This window comes from Aplidium turbinatum, chromosome 15, assembly GCF_918807975.1.
Source record: "Aplidium turbinatum chromosome 15, kaAplTurb1.1, whole genome shotgun sequence".
NCBI classification, from domain to species: Eukaryota; Metazoa; Chordata; class Ascidiacea; order Aplousobranchia; family Polyclinidae; genus Aplidium; species Aplidium turbinatum.
This window is the reverse complement of record NC_137486.1, coordinates 8,064,346-8,090,630: the sequence shown is the minus strand read 5'-3', so window position 1 is coordinate 8,090,630 and position 26,285 is coordinate 8,064,346. Positions and strand designations below refer to the sequence as shown.

The following is a 26,285-nucleotide window of genomic DNA, read 5'->3' as shown; positions in this document are numbered from 1 at the left end:
TGACGTGCAAGCTTTTAAGACTTCTCCTATCACCAAAGTGGAGGAGTTGTTATTTACCTATTTTTTTTAGAATCAAGAAGGCGTAGAGACAATGAGCATCGACAGCGAAGACGAGAACAAAAGTAATTGTGTGAAGATGTTCAAAAAATAATAGTTGCCCGTCAATTGTGGCGGTCTTGCCGCAGGACACAATGGGTTGAAAACTATTGTTTGCTTGTTTTTCTTGATTTCTTATCAACATGTTTGTGAGAAGCAAGGAAAATCAATGTTCTTAATGCAGCGATATAATAATTATAGAATTCGTATAATGCCACCTGTAAGGCAAACTATACTTCTGGAAACTTTTTATCACGATGACGAAAAAATAATTCATTATGTTTAGAGAAATATAATGCTATCCGACAACTTTTAAATTCGTTTAAATAGGATACGATAAAGCTTTGGTAGAGAGTTTGCTTTGTTGAACCATAGAGAAATAAAACATAGTAACTTTAGCGGGTTTAGCATACTTTATTTCACACAAAATATAACATAATTAAATAAAATAAACTCAAACGTTTTCGACACGTACGTGTGTCCTCATCAGGAATTAAATCTGCAATACATAAAATGAAAAATCGTAAGATAAATTTGACTATGCACTGTAACTGTAACGACACTCTGGACTGAAAGCACAAACTGAACAAATGATACGAGAATGATTGCGAGTAAATTATGCGGTGGGAAACAGATCATGGTGAGTTTTGATGATTATGCGGTGGGAAACAGAGCATGGTGAGTTTTGATGTTGTGTCTCTGTTCACTAACGTGCCTCTGAAAGAAACTATTACTATAATTGCTGACCATATTTTTAGTGAAAACCAACCAAATCGACCGCCCATTGCGAAAAAATACTTCATAAAATTATTACATTTAGCCACAGAAGGCATGTTCCTGTACAACAATAGTTTGTATCAACAGATAGATGGCGTCACCATGGGTTCCCCATTGGGCCCAACACTGGCAAACTTTTTCTTGGCACACATCGAAACCAAAAATTTGAATTTTATCGTGATTTTTATCCCAAACTGTATTTACGTTATGTTGATGATATTTTCGCCATTTTGATGATGATGAATCGTGCTCAAAATTTTTGAACCTTTTAAATTCGCAACATAAAAATATCAAATTTACACTTGAAAAATCCAATGAAACCATCGCTTTTTTAGATGTTGAAATTGAAATTAAAGGCAATTCTTTTGACACCTGGATTTGGCGAAAACCTACCAACACTGGCTTGCTTTTAAATTATAACGCTCTATGCCCTAGGAAATGGAAATCTGGTTTAATCTTGTGTCTGTTATCTCGTGCTCGTTTGGTGTGTTCTGATGATCAGTTGTTTCAGAAAGAAATCAAGAAATTAAAAAACCTGTTTTATTTAAATGGATATCCTTTTCACTTTTTCAATAAAGTCTTAAACACCTTCATGGCTGATGAACCAAAAGACACGCCTGAAGAAGTCGATTTTAGTTATTTCATTAATATACCCTACCTAGGAAAAGATTCAACAATTTTTGCGAAAAACCTAGCTAAACTTATAAAAAAGAAATTTTCATGTGACATTCATCCTGTGTATAAAACATTTAAAGTGCACCAATATTTTCAATTGAAGTCGCCTACTCCCTTTGCTCTTTCTTCAAATGTTGTGTATAAATTTAGTTGTTTGCGTGACGCAAACCAGACATACATTGGTATGTCAACCAGACATTTGTTGACAAGGGCCGGGGAGCACTTAAACCCAAACCTAACAACTAAAAAGTGCAATTAAAGAGCACATCGCCTCTTGTGAAACGTGCACTGACAATGTCTCGATTGACCAATTTAAAATCATCTCTCGAGGCAGATCTGATTTTCAGACTAAGATCATGGAAGCCTTAAGAATCAAACATAACAATCCATCTCTCAACCGGCAGTTATTCGCCTGTGGCTCATCGTTCTTTTTGTGTGTGTTCTAATTGTTTTGTTCAATGCCTGTAGTCTACACCTCACGTGATCTGTTTCCCACCGCATAATTTACTCGCAATCATTCTCGTATCATTTGTTCAGTTTGTGCTTTCAGTCCAGAGTGTCGTTACAGTTACAGTGCATAGTCAAATTTATCTTACGATTTTTCATTTTATGTATTGCAGATTTAATTCCTGATGAGGACACACGTACGTGTCGAAAACGTTTGAGTTTATTTTATTTAATTATGTTATATTTTGTGTGAAATAAAGTATGCTAAACCCGCTAAAGTTACTATGTTTTATTTCTCTAAATAGGATACCTTTAAGATACTATAAAAATGTGCGGTGTTCCAGCTTTTAAATAATGAAGGATAGATGATAAACTCTAATATAGATGACAGTTAACGTAACTGCAGACAGTGGCACACCGTTGCGGGCTTTTGGCCTCAGATACTATATTTACATGTAGTTTTCTGAGCATTAGAGGTTAATCGTTGATTGTAACGTTTCAGACGAGTCCAACGATGATGAAAGTGATAGCGATGACGATTCGGTTGAAGATGACCAGAATTCAATGTCGTCGAATGCCTACACTTGTTTGAAGAGCATTGTCAATTCTCTGTTTGCAGTAGTTGATTCAGCAAACAAAAGTAAGTTCCCAGACAGCAAAATTCGTCATTCTTACGTTGATTCAACGTCTGAAATGATGAAATTTGATGTCTTGGTTACGTTCTCATTCGGACAGCCTACATTATTTTATAGAAATAATTCCAACCATGTTAGAAGAACTTTTCATCGTAGCTGAGCGATTTGACTGTTCCTGTTGCTCAATCAGAATATTTTGTGGTTGCAGGTCAAAAGGTTACTCGTGGTCATTCCTGTATCGTTTCCGGATTGGCTGAGGTTTTTCACGATGCCGATCACGTGGTATTGGAGAACTTATTGTACACTTTGAACTTGCCGTCAAAGACTTCGCTTATTTGCTCAATTATGGAGAAGAATTTCTGTAGCGGTTTGGCGAAAGTGGGAAAAGGTTTGTTTTAAAGTTCATGTGTCCAGTTGTTGAATTAAAGTAAAAATACCAGATTTTTCTATCAAGTAAAGGAAAGAAATATCTTCTGACAAGTGTCCAACCCACAACAATACTACGAACGACTCGGTTACATGTCTTGTAATAATACAAGCAAATTTCTTTTCACCGCGTCAGTTCAATCCCACACAGCTGAAAGTCGATTTCGATCTGCTAGCTAGATCATCTTCAGTTAAGGTGAAAGCAACACAAATAATAATCCAAACGATGAAGGTGCGAAAGTTAAAATGTTGCATATCTGCTACGTTATAGAACGATGCATTTGTTCAATGATCTAGCATATCCCCAGACAGCTAATCAACAAAGCAAATCAACATCGGACGTTAAATCAATATGTAAAACGATTGATTTGCTGTCTGGGTCGAAATCAATTTTTTAATTGTTCAAGATTGAACCGACTCGCTGAAAGTAATTTTGTTGGGATTTTTCTATTCATCGTTACATGAACACTAAAATGTATGCAAGCCAGCCATAAACAAAGCCTCTTATTTTCAGACACCCCGCTCAGCCTGCGAATGATCGTTGACAGGTATTTCCACTTCATTCCACGACCACCCACGTTAAGTGCCAAGAAATGGTCGCTCATTCAATCTCATAAAAGGTAATGTTTTTAATTTGTCTCATTAAATCCATTAAAAAGTCATTTTCTTTGCTATGTTGTAGTGACGGTATTCTGGAATAAACGGACCAAATTTATTATGTTAATACGATTGTGCGGGTCAAGAAGTTGCAATAAAATTTCTTGTTTTCTTATGACACGTTTTGCGAGAGCTGTGTTTTACACAACTTCTTAACATTGAGGTTATGTAGTTATGTGCACTACTTGTACACATTGTCTATTGACAAGAACCTCAATACAGCTGTGTTTGCTGATGACATTTTTCCTCATCCGTGTTTAGGTAGCTGGTATTTACATATTTTGTGCAGGTTTATCTGATGTGCTTTATCGCATTCATTGAGTTATCAAATTATTTTTATCTTGATTTTCAATACAGACGTCGTGGAACTGATCGAAGCCCAACTTCACATCTTTTTGCAAATTAATGTAGGGCGTAGGCCATATCTGAAGTTTGCATAAAAGGCATTTTCTAACTGTTTAGTGTTGGACTAGCTTAAAACACGTGGTGGTATCGGCAGCTGTGATAAAAAATGGAGTCACCCTGTTTGTCCTATAAAGATTGTCAAAAAAGATAAATGTGTAAAGCAGGCAAGGGCCTACCTGAATGGCGCTAAGCTGGAAAGGAGATAAGTACCTTCAAGAAAATTTTAGATTTTTTTTGTTTTCTCCTAGAATATTTTTTAGGGCACTGACATCTGATCAATTGCTGCTAGTTCCGCTGTTTGTTGCTTTTTTTTGTTAATCTTGAAATGCGGAGCTAACATAAGTAACAAAAGTCAAAATATCATTAAAGACATTCCCTTTATTTTTTAAAGGGAAAGTAAGAAAATTTGTCCAACGTCATCAGACATCTCAGGTCAACGACACGAATCATCGGATAAGGAGAATTGTCTCTCCTCAAAGGTAATTTCTCTTTCGATTACTTGTGGCTTGCGATTATAAATTTACAACTCCACAGATAAATGTAGTTTACAACCTGCTTTGATCCACGCAGTCAAATATTTGCTAAGCTTTTGTCATTGTGAATAATCCTAGCAATAGGTTTACTGGTTTATGGCAGTCATATTAACATTATACTGTAGTAACATCAGCCGACAAGGAAGTGATACTTCGCCTGGCCCATCCCTGGGCTCGTTTTATCTACGTTTTATGTCTAAGCTTGCTAACTATAACGTGTAGTGGTAGTGAAAAAATGTCTCTTTAAATCCATTTTGCGTGTTTTTTCTTGCTTTGGAGCAAAATGGTTAAAACGGCTGGTTCATCTAATCAAAAAACATTTTGAGTATCTACATTAGTATCTAAACAGTATCTAGTACATTTTGGGCTCTTTGTTTTGTTTGATTTTCTTGCTTTTATTAAAACTTACGCACTTTCAGAAACCAGTTTTAGAAATGAAAGTTCAGTCAGAAAATTTCTGATTCATTTTTGAACAAAAAGTCATTTTATTAAACTTGTTAACGGATAAAGCAGTCCCTCGTGAAAGTGTTTCCCAACAAAGTGCCAGCAATACGTTGTTTAAGTTCGCTGCTTAACATTCTAGTGTCAAATTTGTGTTTGTTTTCACTTCACCTGGCACTGCAAACAGTTAGTTAGTGAATGGACTAGTTCCTAGTTGCTCAAACTGCTGTCATGGAATAAACTTTCAAAGCAGCCTGTCAGCCCGAGGTTAAATATTTCTTCACTAAATCCAAACTGCCCGTTTTTATTTTATTCACTTAAGCCTTAAGGTTTTCAACTCTTTTAGTTGAAATTCTTTGACTTCCACGAGTTAGCTACGCTAATGCTTACCAAGCCAAACTAACACTGCTCATTTCTTGTTCAGCCCGAATCCTCAACCAGTCCACTCGCAAGCTCTGAAGCCGCGTCGCGATTTTCTACTGCTGCTTTGAATCGCCGCAATCACAAAGGAGAGACCCCTTTGCATAAAGCTTGCATGCAGAACCAGCCCAGTAAAGTGGCCCAGCTTCTTAGTACAGAAGGCATAAATCCCAACTGTCGCGACAACGCCGGCTGGACTCCGCTTGGCGAAGCTTGCAACCATGGTTACGAGGAATGCGTTCGGGAACTGCTTCGTTTGCCACTTGCTTCCTTTTCCGCCGAAACTGGTAAGTCTATGTTATGTGTTAACTTGTTCGTATTGAAAAATGTATTTTTGTCACATATTCCAAGTTTCAAAATCGTGTTCAAATTTTTTCAGCTGACGAGGGAGTCGAACCCGTAGAGCCTCGGTTAGAGATCGACTTGCTGGCTTGTCCTGCTGAAAACGGTACCACCCCACTGCATGATGCACTGGCCAACGGCCACGTCGAAGTGGCTCGACTGCTGTTCGAAAAAGGAGGAGTCGACTTGCTTTACGTGGTCGATAAGCAGGTGCGCTCAATACAAGTTCATTCATAGTTTGGAAGCTCCCATTTGCTTGAATAAAAATAGCAATACTGACGGTTATGGTGCTCCACACTGGTTTGCATATCTCACACGTATGCCTTGATCACAGCGCTATGCAATGTAGATTGTTTTAGCGCAGACGTAAAGCGGGATCTGAGCTCATTGTGACGCAAAATTTGTTTTTCAAGTGGTGGTTGCGAAGAAGGAACAAATCAGTGTTTTTTTTTTCAAAATATGTTTGCTGTTGCCGAGGGGTATCGATCCAACGTCGGTGAAGTTTCTTATTTAACGTAGTTTTAAACGGCAGTGGATACAAAACTTCATGCGTCGCTTGCAGGGGCTCACTCCGTTAGACATATGCGTATCGGAAGCGATGAAGAACTTAGTTCTTCAAATTGCTTGCGAAATAAGTTCGACGCAGCAATCTGTCAAAGAAAGCAATAAAACAAACCCATTCTCCATCTCGTCCATGAAAGCTTACCAGAAAGTAAGTTGGTATTGCTGTTCACGTAAAGCTACTTCTTTTCAGAAAATAAATCCGCTTGCTTATGCAGTTTATTGTTGTTTCATTTTTTTCTGCTGCGATTTGTCGATAAGCTTTACACTGTCTTGAGTTGAGTTCCGTAATTTCAGTCAAACGGACATCATCGTGCAGTGATCTTCATCTTACTTTCTTGGCGTAGTTTACTGTGGCAGTTGACACAAGATAGTGTAATACATGTTCGTGGCTCGACAACATTCGCGAAGATCTGCGGTTGGAAGATTTTGTTTCGGTCTTCTCTCAGGACTGGGTGGCATGAAGAAATGCCATCAGTAGACATTCGTTGGGTGTCTATTTGTCTAACCCTCGCAGTATGGGGAACAAGAGACGTTAAATCGTATGGCGAGAGATAGATAAAAAGCAACACCTTATGTTTCTATTTCCGTTTTTGTTTTGTTTGTCGTATCCAGGCTTATACCTGGTGGTTGAAGATTTAGATTAAGTGGACAGGAAGGCAAGGAAGCCAATCTTCGTGTCCACCTTCAGGCATGCCTTTAAGTGTCCTGCCACAGACACATGCTCTTGAGCGGTGTCGAACCGGCGCCCTTTCGATTGCCGTTCCAGGGTTCTCACCACTCGGCTATGCAGCCGACAATAAACTCTTTCCGTTGATAAACTCTTAAAAAAGTGACATATGGTTGGAGCTTTTGCCAAGTTCACGTCCCTTTTTCTTTTGCAGGTTTTACCGCCTCACGCTCTGCTAACATGTAGCGAGTGGAAAAACTCATGTTTGCTGTACACAACTCTCATCCGACAGTTAGTCTCTTCCTACATTTCCGAGTCACGCGTCATCCAACTGATCTTTCACCTTAGTATGACACCGGAAGAACCTCTCACTGCGCCAGGCAATCCGATAATGAAGGATGTCACAAAAAAAGATGTGAAAACATACAAACAAAGTCCGCTAGACGGCGGACCAGAGCAAGACAATTCGTTCATCAAAAACGATTCATCATTGTTGACTGCAGAGCAAGATTTATTCTGTGTGTGCAGTTGGCAAGACATCGAAGAAGAATTCCAAAACCACATGCGCATCGTTTCTGGTGACGCAAATTACGTGACAAACGAGTTCGCATGTCTTAAGACCGGTTTTTTTAAGTCGGCTGTCCATTGGTTAAAAACGTGATGAAAGATCTATCTTACTGCAATTTTGCACTTCATAGGTTACATAGATAGCCCAGTGGTTCACACGTGTAGTTTTGTGCATTTCTCTGTTTCAATTACTTCAACGCAATATCAAGATCAATACCTTGTTTGTTCGGTGATTATGTCAAAAGTTGACAATAATAAAGTTGCGCTTTTTCAAATATCATACAACGCTTTTATGATGTTCGTCAGAAGTCAGAACTGTCGTATTTCCTTTTCTACAGTAGGTCAACGTGAAGACTAACCAAACCACGTAACCTACTTCTAGTAGCTAGTTTGTTGTAAGTTATTAGGCAGATTTTACCAGATGTCATTTTACAAGCAGGTTTAATTATTAGTCTAAGCAGTACCAGAAAATATACATAATTGGCCCGGAAGTAGGGGCTAGGGCTGCCATATGTCCTCTTAAGAAAAATTAATTGTCCTACGACAACACTTGAAAATGCTCAAATGATCTCGTTTTTGCATTTTTGATTTTCTTGTTCATGATTTTACCAGGACTTTATTTTTATGTGACATTTTGGCGAAAGCTGAATAAGGCTAAAATACCAAAAAGGATAAGTCTGTGAGCTGTGGCAGAAGTAGCCTTGTTTTAAAACGGACTTACTAACTTTGAAGTTCAATGTATTGCTTGTGGATTATGCTACATTTATTTCTATGGCAAATGAAGGCAGTGTTGCCCTCGATCGATGACCAATTGACCATATCAGATGTATTTTTATTGTACGACTCTTGTGTTGCTTATTTGGATAGATGAATAGACCACTTCATCTGCCGCGTTCAAATGTTTTGATTGGTTGCTTCTGTCCTAAACCGAAGAGTAGGATAACGTTCAGCTGTGTGAAGTATCTGGCAAAGAAATATCTTGCCATTGATGATACTAAACTGTTTGGTCTATACATTTTCAATCATATTTCGTGTAGAAAATTTCATAATCTCGTTAAAGCTGATCATTCCTTATCAGTGGCGCAACTAGATCAGTTTTACAGGGTGCAAGGTTCTTTTCCAGGAGGGGCAATATTTTCATTGACGTCACTAACGAAGGTGATATGAATTGCTTTAAAATTGAAGTTGACCTTAAATTTTAATTGACGATCAAACATCAAGTTTCTTGCCTTTGGAAAGCTTTTTTGACTCGTGCATTGTTGTTATGCGCAGTGTAGCCAGCACAACATTGCGGGAAGAGCAAATGAGTAGCCGCGAGGGGGGTTTGGAGGACTCCTCCGACATTTTTGAAAAAAAAATCCTTGAAATTGCACATTCTATGAGGAATTCGCCCCGATAGCTCAGTTGGTTAGCGCGTGACTTCTGGAACGAAGAAGCTTCAAGATCAAGCGGCGCAGGTTCGACTCTCGGAGTGTGCGATTGAGCAATGCACGTAACGTAAAGGACTGCTCTCCATTCAGCGGCATCTAATGAATGGAATAATTTCCCGGCAACAATCGGAAAACTTGACTCTGTCAATCTCGGTGACCGGCCCTGCGTCAGAGATTCAAAGCCGCTACAAGTATGCGAAACTACCAGGATTACGCTCTGCAAGAAGCTTTTCCAGTCCGAGAATAAAAGATTCAATCAATCAATTTCAGCTTAAATCAATAGAAAAACTCGGCCAAATAATGCTGAAATAAAGGGTGGAAAGTTTATTTAAGTTACATAAAACCAAACAGCAGTAAGAATAAATAGACTGGGCTAGGCATACAGGGGAATGCGGGGCAAGTTGAGCAGGTTTTTTTTAAATCTAATTTTTTTATTTCACTGACTTTTTCAAAGACTCAAGTAATGCATTTCAAAAACATGCTAATAAGCCAAGGTTTTAGACAAAAACTGGTTGGTTTTATTTATTATTTTGCACTGTATTCAAGTTTATAAGTAACGATTGCACAACTTGCCCCGGCTTATTTTTCCGGGGCAAGTTGTGCAGCATTATGGGACAAGCTGTGTAGCACCATGGGTAAGTTGAGCAACAACAATCGCTCGTTTTGACTAGGGGCAAGTTGAGCAACATATTACGGCTAGCAAAAGTAGGCTACAGACAATTTAACAAATCAGCTATTTTTACATTCATTCACTAGTCATTTTTTACACTCATTCACGTGAAAGACTTTGAAACTACTGTATATAAAAATGGCTAATAGGCTACAACATTTGTAAATTAACAAAGGCGGTTTACAGGAACAGTTGCACAACTTGCCCCATTCACACTTTTTTTAAAGAACAAAAAAATTCAAGAAAACTAACAAATGTACGAAAAAATTTTACCTGCGAAAATACAACTACATCATAATATGTCTACTGACCCCTACTGCTAAAGTTTGACTAGTTTTACTGTGCATCCAAAAAATCAAAATTTCGTTTGCATCCGAATTTAGATCCTAAACACCTTATATCGCTGATCAAGCCTAACCTGCCCATTGCCCAAAAAGCTGATAACTGAGATTTACGTGCTTCAAAGGCATTATAGGTAACGAAACGGAAGACAGATCCCTACCAACAGCTGTTGGTGGAACAGCACGTAGTGAAAAGCGACTGGTTATTCCTTGCCAATTCAGTGAATGGAACATTGAGTAGCTGTAGCTACTAAACTGCTTCTTGGATGATTTGAAAAATTTATCTCAACAGACAACAAAATCCGAAAAAATTTTGAATCCCCAAGCAGAGCCCAAAATATAGGGATGTAAAGTGGATGGAAATGTTCGGTTGAGCTCAGGGGGAAACAGCTCAGTTGCATATTTTTCCTTTTCCATACCTATTTGGGACTATGCTAAAAGTACCTCAAGTTTTTTTTTGATTTTGTTGAAAGTTCATGTTTAACTGCCTTTGTTAATTCACAAATGCTCTAGCCTATTAGCCATTTTTACATAGTTTTAAAGTCTGGAAAAGTTTAATTAATGTAAAAATAGCTGATTTGTTACAATTGTCTGTGTCTTTGCTGGCTGTAATAGTGTAATATGTTGCTCAACTTAGCCCATGGTGCTGCACAACTTGCCCCGGAAAAATAATCCGGAGCAAGTTGTGCAATCGTTAATTAAACTCGAATACAGTGCAAAATAATAAATAAAACCATCCAGTTTTTGTCTTAAAACTTGGCTTATTAGCATGTGTTTGAAATGCAATAGCCTACTTGAATCTTCGAAAAAGTTAAAAAAAAAATAGATTAAAAAAAACCCTGCTCAACTTGCCCCACCTTCCCCCTACGAGATAAGTTAATAATAATTTATTTTACACGAATAGGGTGCAAAATAGCATCAATTAAAAGTCTCCATAATTGGCGATTTTCAGTCAACTGTCCCAGTTCTTTGGGGCTGTGCTGTCTGCGAGCAATCGAACCCTTCGCATAAAACTTTGTGCTGGTCTTTCTTGGATTATTTTGCCTTGAATCAGTTTTGATAGTAGCAGAGTGAGTTTCATTGTAAACTGAGTTTATTGGACGTCGTATTCTATGTCCCAACCAGAGAAGTTGACGTTTGTTGAAGCAGGGGAGTTTCTCATACAGCACCATATAACAAGTCATTGTGATGATGTTCAGTCTATGAAATTTTAAAAAGTTTAATTGCCGTAATGATTGTGCGTGAAACCTAGGCTATTAATAGTATTTTGAAGTTTTAATGTTGGTTTCCATGTGTTTACAAGCATATGTAAAAATGAAAACAAGCGTTTGATTGAGATACGGAATTTTAATTAAAAACTGTTTTTCCTGATCAACGTTTTATTAGCTGCATTATAAAGGGGGAGGGGGGCAATTGCGACCCACCCCTTTGGTTACGCCACTGTTTAGAATTTCTTATCGAAAAAAGTTAAAGGAACAGCAAAATGTTCATCGACTGAATCTGACAAATAAATCTGTTTTTTTAGTCACCACTTTTGCTGCATAGACCTATAATTATTATCCAAGATGCAAAAAATTCTTTTAGCGTAAAAATTCACTTGCATGCGAAACATGTCCTTATGTGGGTAAAGAAACTTGGTACCGGTAGGCCTCAGCCAGTGATTCCCAACCTTTTTTAGTCTCGGACCCCTTTAAAAAAAATCAAGCTTAGGCTATAGAAATAGACCCCTAAATTTTAAAGACTGACCAATAACCATAACTAACCAATAATTTTCAACAAAGAAAGCATTGAGGCTTTTCTGTACCATCGCGATCCAAAGTAACGGTAAATTCGTATGATATGTATTCTTCATTATTTACTTTTTTAGCCGCCTTTGTAACCTGTCCTTTTGCTAATGTCTGATTTGCTGCTGATGCTTGGCATTTTGAACCAGGAGAAACTGTGACATCATGAAGACTATGGTTTCACTTCAAGCTCTGAGTTTGGATAAACGTCACAATCAGCAAAAAAGAAAACAAAATCACATCTCTTAACCAAATATGGAAGCACTTGACGGCGCTACAATATTTTCGCACCTACAAGTTGTTGCCTTACATCCACGTAAAATTAATTAAATATTGTTATTTAATTCTGTCAGACCCCCTGCGGCCTGCAACCTTATCACGCCCCCCAAGAGTCCGTGGACCTCTGGTTGGGAACCACTGTCACAACATTCAATGTTGTTCATGAAATTTTAAAAGATCAATCGGCGTCACGGGTCAAACTTTTAGTTCAAAATCAAAAATGCCTCTCTTGAACTTCACTCACAGTCAACAAAGCAGTGGGTTTTATCTTCATACAAATTAAGTGCACAACTACCTTGAAAATTACATTTGGTGCAAAAATTCAAAAGCGCAGGCCTATTGTCGGGTTCACAACGAAACAATAAACCACAGCCCACAATAAAGATAAAACAAGCATAATCTTTGAGAATTAACTAGCAGACCGTATGGTCGTCTCACTGTCTCCCTGTCGGTATGGAAACTTGTGTAAATTTTGCATTGTGTAGGCTATACTACTTGCATATTTCAAACATGTACTATATGTTCCTATTACTGGTAAGTGACAAATAAACCATCGATTGATTGTTGCAATCAACAACTTCTTACGTTACTGTTCAGATAGTTAGGCTAAAGTCAAATGAAAGTACATTATGATTACTGAGCTACCGATGAATGGAAAAATGAAGCAAACAAACATGATTTTTCAGTGCAACAGCAATTAGACTAAAAACATACCATACGCATAAAGTTTAAGACGATACAGATAGATTTTAAATTTACAAACTAAAATCGAATCTTTCAATCACTGAAATGACGAAAAGAGAGTAAAAGCAGCAAACAAAGTGAGCATTCCGAACTAGAATAGAACCAGCCAATCATAAAACAGCATGACACGATGATTTTGTCATGTAAATGCTCATCAATGTAACAGTGATTAGATTTCAATGAGAAAAGTAAGAGAAATTCTCATAACTAATGAAAGCCAAAAACCTTCGGTCGAAGTTAAAGATAACATTCAGAACGCGAGTGTTTTTAGGAACTCGGCGACGCAGATTAACTTTGCTCGCCTCTTAGATACGAGGGTACTGTATCATAAAAAAAAAATGCACAAACTGTTCTTTAAAACAAGTTAGATTTATAATTCATTGGTTGGTGTATGTAAAGGCGGATTGACTCCAGTCGTAGTACGCATATTGTGGAGAGTAAGATGTCTCGCCCATCAGGTGATCGTTGTCATCATCATCCCGGATGTTGACTTCTCCTCCAGCAACGGATGCATAAGAAGGTGGAGGAGCTATAAAAAGTCCGAGTTAACTTGACTCATACCTGAACGCAGGTTATTTTAAATGAAAAGTAAAATACTGCATGTGGAGAATTAAAGATATTATTCGTGAACTGAAACGGTGTTTGTTTGCACTTTATAATTGCAGTTATACTTGTAGAGGCAATGAGCAACTAGCAATCTTGAGTCTAATTGATAGTGATAGAATGAGGTGGCGGCTCAAAAAGCTAGTGCGTAAAATCAGAATGCGTGGAAGAGCAAGCTGCTTTGACTGACTTTCAAACATCTGCTCGAAACTTTGACAAATGTGTCACATGAAAAATATTGGTCCACTGGAGCCGTGACAATAAAAGCGTAAGCAATTTCAAAAATTGTTTTAAGAGACATGAGACAAAACGGTTTGGAGCGTATGAGGAGATGGATGAAACAAAGGGCGACGTGATTTTCTCCATTTTTATTTGATCTTGAAAGAGTTTTTATTCACATTCCATTACTTTCAATACACCAATACCAAATAAGAAACATCACACCCACTAACACAACGGTAATAATCATCTGAGTTATGGATTCAAACCTCACACGTACGCAAAATCACAATGATTTTGAACAATCGATCACACAGACGCTGATCTCTAAAAATTATCTATTTCGATTACTCTATCGGAGTTCTTTCTGATGTTAGTATGCTTTAGCAGCTTATGTGTGACGCTAAATACTTTACGATTTTCATGCTAAGCCTTCTTTATGCAGCTAATGATACTCACGTTCATAAGCTGGAGGAATATCAAGGGGCTGAGGCAAGGGAGGAGCGGTTGGTTCTACAGCTGGAAGGTTGTAAGGTGTCAGTCCCTGCAGAGGGATGGTGCCGAGAGTGAGTGGCACATTGACGCGAAGATCAATGCTCCCGCTTGGCACAACAACTGAAAACTACATGAAAGACAAATTGTTTGGTGTCAATGAAAGGAACAAAGAGGTTGTAGCTTAGTGATTGCTTTTTAGGCAGTTTTTAACATTATTAGAACTGTTTTAAGGATGTTAAGCATGTGAAATGGAGATTACTGAATTCATCTACGTTACACAAGTCAGTTTAATTTAATTAATTTATGACTTGTGTCTATGACACTTTAATTTTAAGCACAAATTCTAGCTTGCAAATTTCAACACTTAATTAGTTTTGAATCATAACCTTTCAGCTTTCACTGTTCTATTTGTGCGCTAGTATGAGCACCGAAGCCAATGCGCTTTACACACGGCAAAGTATAATCGAGTGTAATTTACTTACCTCCACTGTGTAAGTGACAATGATGATGCTGCAAGATCGAACCATTGTCGGGGGAAGAGGGGGTATCTTAACAATGACAACAAAAATTTAAGTTTAAATAACAACTTGATGTTCATAAATGCGTAGTTCAGTTTCCTAAATGAATGCATCTTATAACATCCATGAGCACAACATTTTGAAGATAAACCTGGAATCTTTCGTGGTCCCATTCAATGGAATCTCCTGCCCTGCATCCAGGTCCAGTCAAAGATGCGATCTTTTTAGAAACAGTCCGGGCTTTAGTGGTTGATCGGTAGATAACGTGTTGTATGATTGTGGCTCTGGTGCTGGGCATAGCAGATGAACTGGAATATATTTGCATGGTGTAAATAAACTATAAATAAACAGAGCAGATAATTTTAAGGTAGTACACGAGTGGTATATCGTAAAGAGAGAAGTCAACTGCAAGATAAAGGGAGGTGGTTGATGTTGTGATGATGAGAAAGCGGTTGAGATAGGATATCGGCGTGTGTAGCAAAGAGATCAAATCGATGCCAAAAAACAATGTGAGAAAGAAGACGGAGATAGCATTGAAGTGCTGTGGATACAGGTAGAGCTCGACCGATATATCGGTCAGCCGATATATTGTATCGGCTATTTTTCGCTGATAAACATCGCCAGCAAAAGCACACTCAAAACCAGTCATACATGCCTTTAGAAGAAAACAAGTTGCTCAAACGTGCTTGTAAAGAGCGCATTTAAACTCTCTTGTTTTAATTACGTGCACGCGGCTACACACAATCCATCTTTGCACGCAACACCTGGGTATGCTTTCGAATGTCTTGTTTTGTGCACGCGAAAGGGCGCTCTTCTAGCTGCCTATTTAAATTTTGCGCTCCAATTGCTGTATTTGTGCCTTTGTTCATCGGGCTAGTGGCGGTGATACCGGTGTTTATGCGAATCCTAGCAGAAACTCCTGTCGTGTTGGATTGATTTACGATGACAAAACGATGTTCTCTTCTTGGCATGAATGCTGAGAAACTATGTTTTTTTAACTACAATTTGAAACTGTTGAACATTCATTATTGATTTAAACTCAAAACAGTATTGCATTTGGTTGTTTCTTTTTTGTTTGGTGCTTTTTTGTGATTAGTCTTAAGAATGATTTTTCCATTACAGCAACCAATGCATAAACTTTCTTGGACTGTTTTGTTGCTTAATAACTTTGTTGGTAACAAATTTTTCGTAGTTGATTTATATATGTCGGTATCAGCCTAAAAATTTCATAAATATCGGTATAGGCATGAAAACGTGATATCGGTCGAGCTCTAGATCTAGAGGTAGGCTAGTATATAAAATGTTGAATTGAGAAAAAGAGATGCGGATGATAGTGATTCTAAGCAAACTCGACCAAATACTTTCGCCAACAGAGTAAACAGCAGTAAAAGGAGAAGATATTTACAAACTACTAACACGAGGACAGTAATGAAAAAAACAAATGTAACATTCCACTAAAAACTTTGTATGTGTACAGTGTACACAGAATACCTTCCATTGTCAACAGTGGCATTCACTAAGATGAACTCTCCAGATACATAACCAGTTCGATCCAGATGGACCTGCGCTTGGATAGGTCCACTGGCGCAGCACATACAACAAAGCGTTTTGGAATCGTTGTTGGTCACTGGCGTCTGTTCAAAGTAAAGCTAAGTCCACAAAACGTCCAGAGCGTTCACAGACATAAAGTAAAGTAGTCCTGATGCAATAAAGCAATATAAAGAGAAACAACAGTGCGTCTTGGATTCATACAACTTACGATAGATGAACAGTAAGCAAAAACGTGATAATCCAAGTCAAGGGATTAAAGTATTTCCGTTAAGGCCCTGAAAACGAAAATGAAAGATGCCATACTCGAGTTTCATCCTTGTTTGGGATCATCAATGGTGCAAATCGATGCGTCTTGAACGAGAGTCGAACTTCGATGGGAATAGTGGATGTCTTGAACTTCAGTATTCTCAAATAGTTGCTAAATGAGATTTAAACCTTCCTCCGAAACACCAGATGGTCGCATAATCGTTGTTTAAGCATCATGCTGTTAGTTCAACAATACACAGTACACACCCTAGCATTGGGTTCCTGATTGAGGTCTACATTTTCAAGAACAGTAAAGGCTCTTTTTGTATTGTGATCAAACTTCCACGGCTTGATGATGCTTGCTTTTGCAAAATATCGAATACGGCCGAATGCACCTGCAAGAAAAAGACAGTCATGAACAAAATGTTACATCACTCAAAACTTTGTAAAGTTGTTGTACTCAGTTTGTTAGTGTGTAAACTTGATGTCACTCATAATTATTCAACGTTATCTTAGTTTCTTCAACATGAGGATGCAAAGTTACACCAAAAATGTTTGAATATGTTATGCATGTTAGTGTTTTTGTATTGTTTGAATAATGTTATTTTATACTATTAATCATGTTATTACTGACTGCAATCAATTGTGACAGAATAGTTTATTCGTAGAGATGACACGGAAACCTAACTTCTAAAAAATAACTGTATTGACAAAGTGTATCATTTGTAAAATTTTCAACAAGTCATTAATTTATTACCTTCAAAGAAGGAAGGCAGTTGACTAGGGAGTTGAAAATTAAATGGAAAAGCGCTTTCACCAGATGGGATCCGCTTAGCCTCCTCGGTGTATCCTCCTGAACCTAACAAGGAAGAAAAATTATGTAAAAGAAGAAATACTCCATCATTATCCATGTAAGTTATGTTGTGGTAAGGCGCAGGACCGATGAACTTTATTGCAAGCGTTTCTGAGATGGCCATGATAGTGATCTATTAGGGATTAGGGTTTACAGCTTTAGGATATGATCAACATTGCTGTGTTTCGGTCTTCGAGCAAGATGCTTACAGTGCATCTCTGATTAGCATCCGCAATCAATACTTTGATAAACTATTGTCACGCTTTCTTTCTATCTCTTACCAGGAAAGAGACTTGGAAAGGTTCAATGACGTAGTTTAATGGGTATAACCAAAAAGTAGTCAATTAAATGATCGGATAGTTCTACCGGTAAACTGATAATGAAAACTCTTAAAGGACTTTAACGAACGGCTTCTCTTCTAACTCTAATTTCGAACACAATTTATATCAGCACCAATTCTCATCTACTTGTATTCAATTACTTCAAGTCTCAATCACCAATAATTTCTGCACCAGCTACCAATCCACAACTCATAACACAACTCTCATAATCAACTAATAATAATGATCTCATCATAATAATCATTACACAAAATTACACCACTATTTATAGTTGGTTGTTCAGTCCAGTAACTTCGAGAAGGTTACGTAAGGTTACATCATAAAGAACCAATGTTCTATCAAGCAGCATTTAAATGTAAACAACAGAAGCTCAAAGAAGTTTAAAGAATGTCACGTAGGGTAGAAGATTGTTACATAATAAATATTTCGCAATCGGACATCTACTGATAAACATCCTTATGACGTCATGACAAACGACGCTCAGAAATTATGAAAAACAACAGAACATTCCAGATTTGCATGCTTACAGACGATTCTGGAAATGCGTTACATAATACAGATTTCTCATTCAAAGGTTACTTCAGGTCAATACCCGATAATAACACATCGCTCAAAATTCCATAATGAAAACAGCACACTCTGCCAAGACGCAAAGCAGCCCGACGCGAGGCCCCGCACATTGACTGTGACATATATATATATAATATATATTTCAGAAGAATGATGAAGACTAAGTCAGACTAAAGAAAGAAGATGCGATGGACAAAATGAGATGAAAAATAGGAGTTGGTTGATTTTGAATCTTTATCCTCGGACTGAGGCAATCATAGCAAGGGAAGAATTGTCCACGCCCACACCCATCAGTATTCAGTAGAGACAAAACCGAATTTGTATGATGATGAAAGTCATCGTCCAGAGATTTTTTCGTATTATTAATACTTGATTGATCAAAGCTTTGATGGAGTTCTTTCATAGACTACTGTTAGCAATGCTTTTCAATTATATATATAATAAATAATACACTAAAACTACCTGAATACTGAAAAGTTTGGGTGTTGATTAGGAATATTAGCGCTTCTAGCAGTAGTTGCAACGTTCATTTGATGAACTTGTTGCAACTACTGCTAAAAACAGTTGCTACAAGTTGTTTTCTCCATTATCAATATGAAAAGTTATTTGATGGTAAGGCTCAAAATGGTTCATATTATACTTAAAATGTTGGAAAAAGCTGTTACCTTTGCCAAAGACAAAAATATTTTCCATAAAGTAAGTTTCCACAGCATGATAATTATTTGTTTTTCGATCCTTCCCTGTTCCTCTACTTTCGGACCAATGCACATCAGCTCTCCCATGGAACTTTATTTTTACAGCTAAAATTATATTATAATATTTAAAAGTATGATAGTTATCTGATACACTATCAAGTCAAATATAACTTTAAAAACTCGGAAACTTCACAAAGATGATAATACCCAGTTCACCGTACATAGGCAGATCACTTTTAGTAGAAGTACCGGATTACCGGTAGTGGAGCAAAACTAAAAGAGTGAACCAGAAATTCAGGGGAAAAGTGCCTGCAGTTTCAAGTTTTTCACTTTTTTCATCAAAAACATCTAACTAAATTCATCAAATCTAAAGTTTGATTTGAATAATTTTTTTAAATCCACAGGTGCATTACAGTTTCTGGAAAGAAGTCTAATAATTGAGATTTTTTTAGCATTTTCATAAACTATAAACTCGATGAACATTGAGGTACGGTAATTGAAGCTGCAAGAAATTTCCCAGATTGTCCTCCTCGAAATGTTATTTCGACCACATTACTTTATCATATAGAAAGATGTGATCATACAGTGCTCTCTTGATAGGTCATAGTGGACCCTAAGTCCATGCCCTCTCAGTTGTGAATCTTGTGTTATAAGGACATTGTTTAGTGTTTTTTCTTTTTCCACATAATTATAATCCTACCTTTGCAAAAATCAGGTAATTAATGCAATAATTCCCAACAAAAGAGAGAGACTTGAACCTGATACAAACCAGACATGAAAGAGGGTTGCTTAAACAGGTTGAAATGTTTGTTAGATTGTTAAACTTTAGCAAACGACCAACCAAGCACTCAAAGCAGAACAACATTATTAGTTAGAGTTTTGTAGTCAAATTACTTCAAATAAGCTGATGATTCGATTGAAGGGTAACAATTGTACAGAAATAAATTGCAGACCAGTGAAGAACAGACTTGTGCAATGGTGTAGACTAGATTAGCAAGAAAGATTAACAAATACAGTAAACTTTACATACTATTCACATGTAAGTATGCTAGTCTACTTTCTGGCAAATTATGACTGATCAAAAACAGGTATAACACAAACTTCATGCTTCAATCAACATTCAACAGAAACAACAAAAAGATAGAAACAATTTTGTAACGCATCAAAAAACATCAAATTCACTTTAAATGAGGCTATATACACTTATACAGTGTACACTGTACAGTGTACAGCAACAATGAACTAATAGTTAGTATGAATATATACCTTGTAAGTGAAAACAAGAAGAATGAGTAAATCACAATAATGCAGTAAAAAATTATTTAAACAAGAAATGAAGTAATAAAGTGCCAACATTTGTCCTAAGTGACATAAGTAGGTACAGTACCCTACATATCTAATTATCTATCCTAGATTGATTTATCAGCTATCCTATGATAGATTTAGAAGAATGACGTTAAACATGCATTTTAACCTTTATGAGCACAGGGATTTTAGGTTTTAACTCAATCGGCATATATGTTGACAAAGTGTCAACATGGCGTTTCCTCATATTTTTCGATACAAATGCAGTGCTCTCAAAGTGAATGTGTCCTTTTAGATGATTTGATGTTGAGAAAACCTTATCAAAACAATCATAAACCCCATTCGGGAGGTTTGCTTCCTACTCAGGGCTTAGTTTTTCACCTACCAGTTCTCAGACGAAGCATTAAGAAAGATTAAAAACACACTAAGCATGTAGCACAACAAGAAATAATTGTTCAGCATTCCAAATCCAAGCAATATTGGTTCTTCTGAAGTTTTCTGTGTCTTGGAAAAACCAATCGCCTACAAGCAACTACAATATGATATAGTCAGTATAATATGCTTTCCACGTCTATAGCACCTTTCCCATTTTTGATACCTTGAACTGTGCGATAAGTGTTTGCAGCGCCGGTGAACCCAACTTTTTGACAAGTAGCCTACTTTAGTTTCTCTGGTTAATTTCCTTTTGTTAACATATACGGTTGAGAAAGCTGAAAGGTAAGTTTTTGGAAAAAATCTGTTTTTTGTTGCTTTTCCTATTGTGTCTCATTATGATAAATGCATTGTTACTGGCAACATTTATCAAATTGTAATGGATAACCATTGGTCAACGACTTGTTTTCCTCAAGCAATTAAATTACTCACAGGTTTCATCAAGAGTGTTAAATCCGCCTTTATGCTTGTTATAATCCATGATAACTGAAGGTTTCTTTTCTTGTGACAGTCAGTTATTGAAACAGAAAAAGTGTGAAAACATTGCGAAGCATTTCAGTCTCGATTTGGTAGCCTACATATGACAATATAGCAGAATGTTACTCATAAATGGTCATGCAAAGCTTCAGCACTTTCCACCTTTCTTCTCCTTGATGATTTGAGCTGAGATGGTAGGCTACTGCACGCCATCTTTACTGTTCCTATGTCTACCAATGTAATTTGTTGTGAAAAAGGGGGGCGGTCCTTCTTGGCTATCAGGGCTGAGTATTCACTAGTACCAGAGGTGGGCAGTAGCGCGCTACTTTTGTAGCGCCGCTACTTTTTTGGTAAAAGTAGCGGTAGCGGCGCTACTTTTTAGTTCGGTCCACGACATTAAGGCGCGAACAAAACGGCGCGAGACAAAAAGGCGCAGAAAAAACGGCGCAGAGACAAAAAGGCGCAGAGGCAAAACGGCGCAGACAAAACGGCGCCAAAGTCAATGTAACAAGCTCAGAACCTTTTCCTTATTTTTTTCACATGTTTTGGTCAATTCCTCTTTGTCATGAGTTGCCAAGGGTGGTGGGGGGGGACTTGTATACCAGCTCCAAGAATCCTTATTCACACATAAACTTTCGTTATGGTTGCAGAGTATTATCGTTCTATACATTGACTTTGGCGCCGTTTTGTCTGCGCCGTTTTGCCTCTGCGCCTTTTTGTCTCTGCGCCGTTTTTTCTGCGCCTTTTTGTCTCGCGCCGTTTTGTTCGCGCCTTAATGTCCTGCTTCGTTTTTAGTTAGAGTAGCGGCTGCAGTAGCGGCGCTATTTTTTTTCCAAAGTAGCGGTAGAGGCGCTACTTTTTTTCAGTCGCACTCCCGCTACTTTTTAATTTAAAGTGAAAAAAAAATCGTTTTTTTTGGCAGCACTGGCGTGGTCAAGCAGCTATATAATCGGTTTGGTTGCAAAGTTTAGGTCTTTTCTAGCTGACGTCAACTTCTTCGGCGAATATCTCCGTGTGATGAAGCCTATCTGCCAGGCTTTAGACATTTTCCAGGGCGAGTTCAAGGCGTATTACGGAGTCTTGCTTCCAACCATTACAATTTGCGCAAAGAAGTTGACCGAGATCAGTGATCTTGTGAGGAGTTGAGAGTGAAAGTCCTTGAAGGGGTGAAGAAACGATTCAACAAGTGCTTCAACGACATGAAATGTGTTATGGCATCATGTCTTCATCCTTCCTTCAAGACATCGTGGCTACAATTTATGCACTACGTTTCCACGGATGATGCTGACGCACTGCGAGAAAAAGTCAAGACAGATGTAATTCAACTGTTGCGGGAGACATCAAGCCAGGTTGATACCGAGAAGAGTGACACCAACACCAGTCACGACTCCGAGGATGAATTTTTTGGTGTGTTGGCGCCATCCCGTGAAACGTCGGTGCAGAAGGAAACAGCAAATGTGGACGCATTTTTTTCAGACAGGAGCAAATGCTTGAGCTTTTCGAATACCGAGTTAAAACATTTGTTCATTAAATACAACACCTCCATTCCTTCCAGTGTTGCGGTGGAGAGACTTTTCTCTGTTGGAAAAGATGTGCTAAAGCGAAAGTGGGCAGAACTTAGTGACTCTCATTTTGAAATGCTCATGTTTTTGAAAGATGCGTAAGAATAAATTTCCCTTTGTATGTGTTTTCTATAACGACGTTAAAATGACAGTGTAAAAAAATGATAACATTCGTTTTCAAGGTCATTTTTGTGTCATTATGGACTTGAAGAGTGTTTCCTAGTGTCATTTTTTTAGACTAAAGTAGCGGCAGAAGTAGCGGTAGCGCGCGCTACTTTGGTCCGAGTAGCGGAAGCGGGTAGCGCGCTACTTTTGTAAACTGGTAGCGGGTAGCGTGTGCTATTTTGGCCTAAGTAGCGGTAGCGGGTAGCGCGCTACTTTAAAAGTAGCGGGTGCCCACCTCTGACTAGTACAGAGAGCAATTGTGATATTCGCTAACCATGATGGTTTAGTTTCCACACTAGCCATTTAGACCATCCAGTTAACTATGTTTCTCTGCAGTCGATTGTAGCAAGAACTGACAGCAATAAACATCGTGTTTCACCCATGAGACTGGGCTCATCAGTATTGCACCACTAAATCTGACAGGTAAATGCAGTGGCTATAGTCTGTGGTGCGACACTGGCAGAATTAGTGGTACGATACTGACAAGTCCAGGTTTATGTGTGAAACACGATGTCTCTCGCTGTCACTTCCTACTACAATCGACTGCCATGAAGCAAACCTAATTTATGGCAAATAAAAAATTGGAATTGAATGGGAATCCGTAAAAGTATTATTCTTCTGAGGTAGAGTATAAGAACTGGTAATATAACTCCTTCAGTCAAAGCTATTCCCTAAATGCACATGCAACTTTCCTACAAGCTGTCAGCTATTCATATGTGATAGTAGCTAACTATTACAAAGTGATTTTAAATTCCAAACTCCCTCATTTTCAAGACTTAACTTTTTGTTTCTGATTGTTGGCGTTTTGTCAACATATATGCCGATTAAGGTAAAACGCAAATAACTGATCGTGGAAACAACTTAACGTTAAAAATCACCACAGCAGTAAGCGACTCAGAAGCCCTCTTTCAATTTCATCACTGAATGTTGCATACGAGGTAAGAGCAGTCTCACATAAAAAATCAGTGTTGACAAAATGTCAACGCATGTGCTCATAAAGGTTAAACCAGGACTTTTTACTTTTTTGATACTCATGCATCTAACGCGTTAACAAATCTTATGGCATTTTCATAACAAAAAACACAACACAGCACAAAAAACAATCTGCTATAATAAAGATGACAGGCAGGAGGCACACACAAAACGTTAAAACATATTTTTGATGCATGCTCTGCAGAAACACAAGTTATAAAAAATATGCTACACCAACAAATTATTACCAACAGGTCCCAAAGAAGTGGTTGTTATCGCTTTCTCAGGTGAATATCACAAATAGCAAATCTGAGGTTTAAATATGAATGCAAAATGGTTAATTTGGTGAGCCGAAGTCGCTGATTGGAGTAGCCGCAAACATGTCAACATTTTTTCCTTTGAAAAGATTGAGAGAAAAAATGCAGAAGCATCAAAGTCGCTGATCGGAATTGCCGTTGCCAGAGTTGCCGAAACAGTTGACCACGCTAAGTAGGCAATCATATCTTGAAATAATAGTTGATGGACCGAACCTCACTTTCGGGTTAGGGTTATCGAATTGAGATTAGGGTTAGAGTTTGGGTTAGTCTCAATAATTTTGTGATGGCCCATAAAAGTTCAATGATTAATTCAAGGGCGAAATTTTGAATTGTTTGCAGAAACTCTGATCAGCGACATCAGCTTTGTTCTATATTTTTTCTCTATCTTTTCAGGGGACAAAGTGTTCAGGGGACGGAATAGATTGCATCCTTATTATAACACGTATTGGTACTTATTCATGCAGTACTGTAGTCACATAAAATTTAGGTAGTACCTAATGATAGTAATCCTTAGATTGCAAAAATGCAACTTTTCATTGCCATGAAATCTTTTCTAACTCATTATTTCAAAAATATGTGTTTTAATTATAAATAGCCTAACTTTTGATCTTACTCATCTGTGAGTCAAACTCTTGTGCATGAAAGTAGGCTATAAATCAATGCCTTCAAATAAACTTCCATACCTTGCATATCCATTGGTGCATTGAGATGAACAACAACAGATCCAGAAATCACTTGGCCAGGATAATATATCGCATTTTCATTATCATTAAAATAAATGAAAAAATGTATTAACTTTCCCATAATGAATTGAAGCTTCTGTGAAAATGCCATTATAAAAATTTTGTCTCTGCCATATAAAGGTTTCCTACTTCATGACACAAACAACTCTTGACATCTTCCTAGATTAATTGCAGCCTTTTGACACAACAAATTATGAAATAGGCTACTTTTGGCAAAACTTTATCACTGTGGCATCAAAGAATGCATTTTAACCCTGTCTATAGCGACACAGGGTTTTATGAGGACGCTCCACTCTATTTAGTGAACTATTTCAAGGAAATATGCTGGAAATGTGAAATTTCTTGACTTTTACTGTTTTAGTTTTTATACTTTCCAGATTTTCTAAATCTACACTGGTTATTTTTCTACCTTACTGAATCCTGCCCTTCACAATAAGCATTTCGTCTCAGGTGGCTAAACATTTCAGTGACACTGCAGAGCTCCTTCTCGGCGGCCAAATCTGCGTGCTTGAAGGCCAAAAAATACAAAATAATAACGATAGCACAAGTAAACAGAATCAAACTTGCAACAATGCTAAAATGATCACTTGGTGTTGGAGGGTTGCCAACCTGTTCTTCACCAAAAAAAGCCAGCCCTAGTCACAAAAAAAGCCTAAAAAGAGCCAGCAAAAAACAGCTGAAAAAGCCAAGAAAAAGCCAATTAGTATTCATTAAACATACACATATAAAAAGTGCACAACCAAATAGTGTCCCACCGAACTTTGACTTAAGCGACAACGCAGAAACTTAGTTAGTGAAAAGACAAGCAACTAGAAAATTTTCTATTTTTGGCTTAAATATGAAATTCGGTCGAACACTACAACCAAATATAAGGTAGAAATTACTGCTCGAATTGACGCAGACCGAATTTTTTTTCTAAAAAAATCGCGAAAGATAAAATCAAGCCAAAAAAAGCCAAAATTATGTTGGCTATTTATTAATTTGACAAAAAAATTGATGAAACATGAAAAAAAGTCAGAAAAAGCCTAATTTTTCTGACTTTTTTTTTAAATAAGCCAAGCGAGTTGAAAAACAGTCAGATTCTCAAAAATCTGGCTTCAAAAAAGCCAAATTGGCAACTCTGGGTGTTGATGAAGTCTGGGCAAGTAGGGCGCAGAGTTGCCAGGTCCACTTATGGAAAAAATGCCAAACAACTGGTCAAAAAATGCCAAATGACCTAAAAAAATGCCAAATAGGCAAAACGCTGCAAAATCAAAGATTTCTTCAATAGTTAAGTAATGGATTCGGTAAAAAATGGACCGTGAAAATGGATAAAACTGCA

At 37.6% G+C, this 26,285-nt stretch overlaps 2 protein-coding genes across 4 annotated transcripts in view; one reads left to right on the top strand and one right to left on the bottom strand.

Annotated features, from left to right (window-relative positions):
- LOC145784270 (uncharacterized) overlaps positions 1–8,791 on the top strand; it is a 66,671-nt gene extending 57,880 nt beyond the window's left edge. Inside the window, exons 13-21 of one of the 2 annotated variants that reach the window (XM_082596057.1) lie at positions 71–122; positions 2,498–2,635; positions 2,839–3,018; positions 3,571–3,676; positions 4,510–4,597; positions 5,517–5,799; positions 5,892–6,064; positions 6,417–6,566; positions 7,300–8,791. In XM_082596057.1, coding sequence (XP_082452183.1) covers positions 71–122; positions 2,498–2,635; positions 2,839–3,018; positions 3,571–3,676; positions 4,510–4,597; positions 5,517–5,799; positions 5,892–6,064; positions 6,417–6,566; positions 7,300–7,746 — 1,617 coding nt within the window. In that variant the 3' untranslated portion in view covers positions 7,747–8,791. The remainder of the gene's footprint in view (positions 1–70; positions 123–2,497; positions 2,636–2,838; positions 3,019–3,570; positions 3,677–4,509; positions 4,598–5,516; positions 5,800–5,891; positions 6,065–6,416; positions 6,567–7,299) is intronic. The other variant, XM_082596058.1, reaches the window with a different exon arrangement.
- A 2,473-nt stretch (positions 8,792–11,264) lies between these two features.
- On the bottom strand, positions 11,265–25,036 carry LOC145784344 (arrestin domain-containing protein 3-like). Of its 2 annotated transcripts, none has more exons than XM_082596144.1 (9): positions 24,905–25,036; positions 18,962–19,096; positions 17,290–17,391; positions 16,800–16,927; positions 16,227–16,369; positions 14,887–15,043; positions 14,700–14,765; positions 14,182–14,344; positions 11,265–13,429 (listed from the first exon to the last, which is right to left on the bottom strand). In XM_082596144.1, exons 1-9 carry the CDS (start codon positions 25,023–25,025, stop codon positions 13,278–13,280), a joined length of 1,167 nt encoding a protein of 388 aa, XP_082452270.1. In that variant the 5' UTR covers positions 25,026–25,036; the 3' UTR covers positions 11,265–13,277. The 2 variants fall into 2 exon arrangements, with proteins under 2 accessions (XP_082452270.1, XP_082452271.1); XM_082596145.1 differs by lacking the exon at positions 24,905–25,036 and adding an exon at positions 24,153–24,207.
- Between the last annotated feature and the right edge of the window lie 1,249 nt (positions 25,037–26,285).

Coding starts and splice junctions, on each gene's coding strand:
- LOC145784344 (XM_082596144.1), bottom strand. CDS start 25,025: ATGGGAAAGTTAATACATTTTTTCATTTATTTTAATGATAATGAAAAT. Junction 19,097..24,904: donor TGCACCAATGGATATGCAAG/GTATGGAAGTTT, acceptor ATATAATTTTAG/CTGTAAAAATAAAGTTCCAT. Junction 15,044..16,226: donor GCCACTGTTGACAATGGAAG/GTATTCTGTGTA, acceptor AATATATTCCAG/TTCATCTGCTATGCCCAGCA.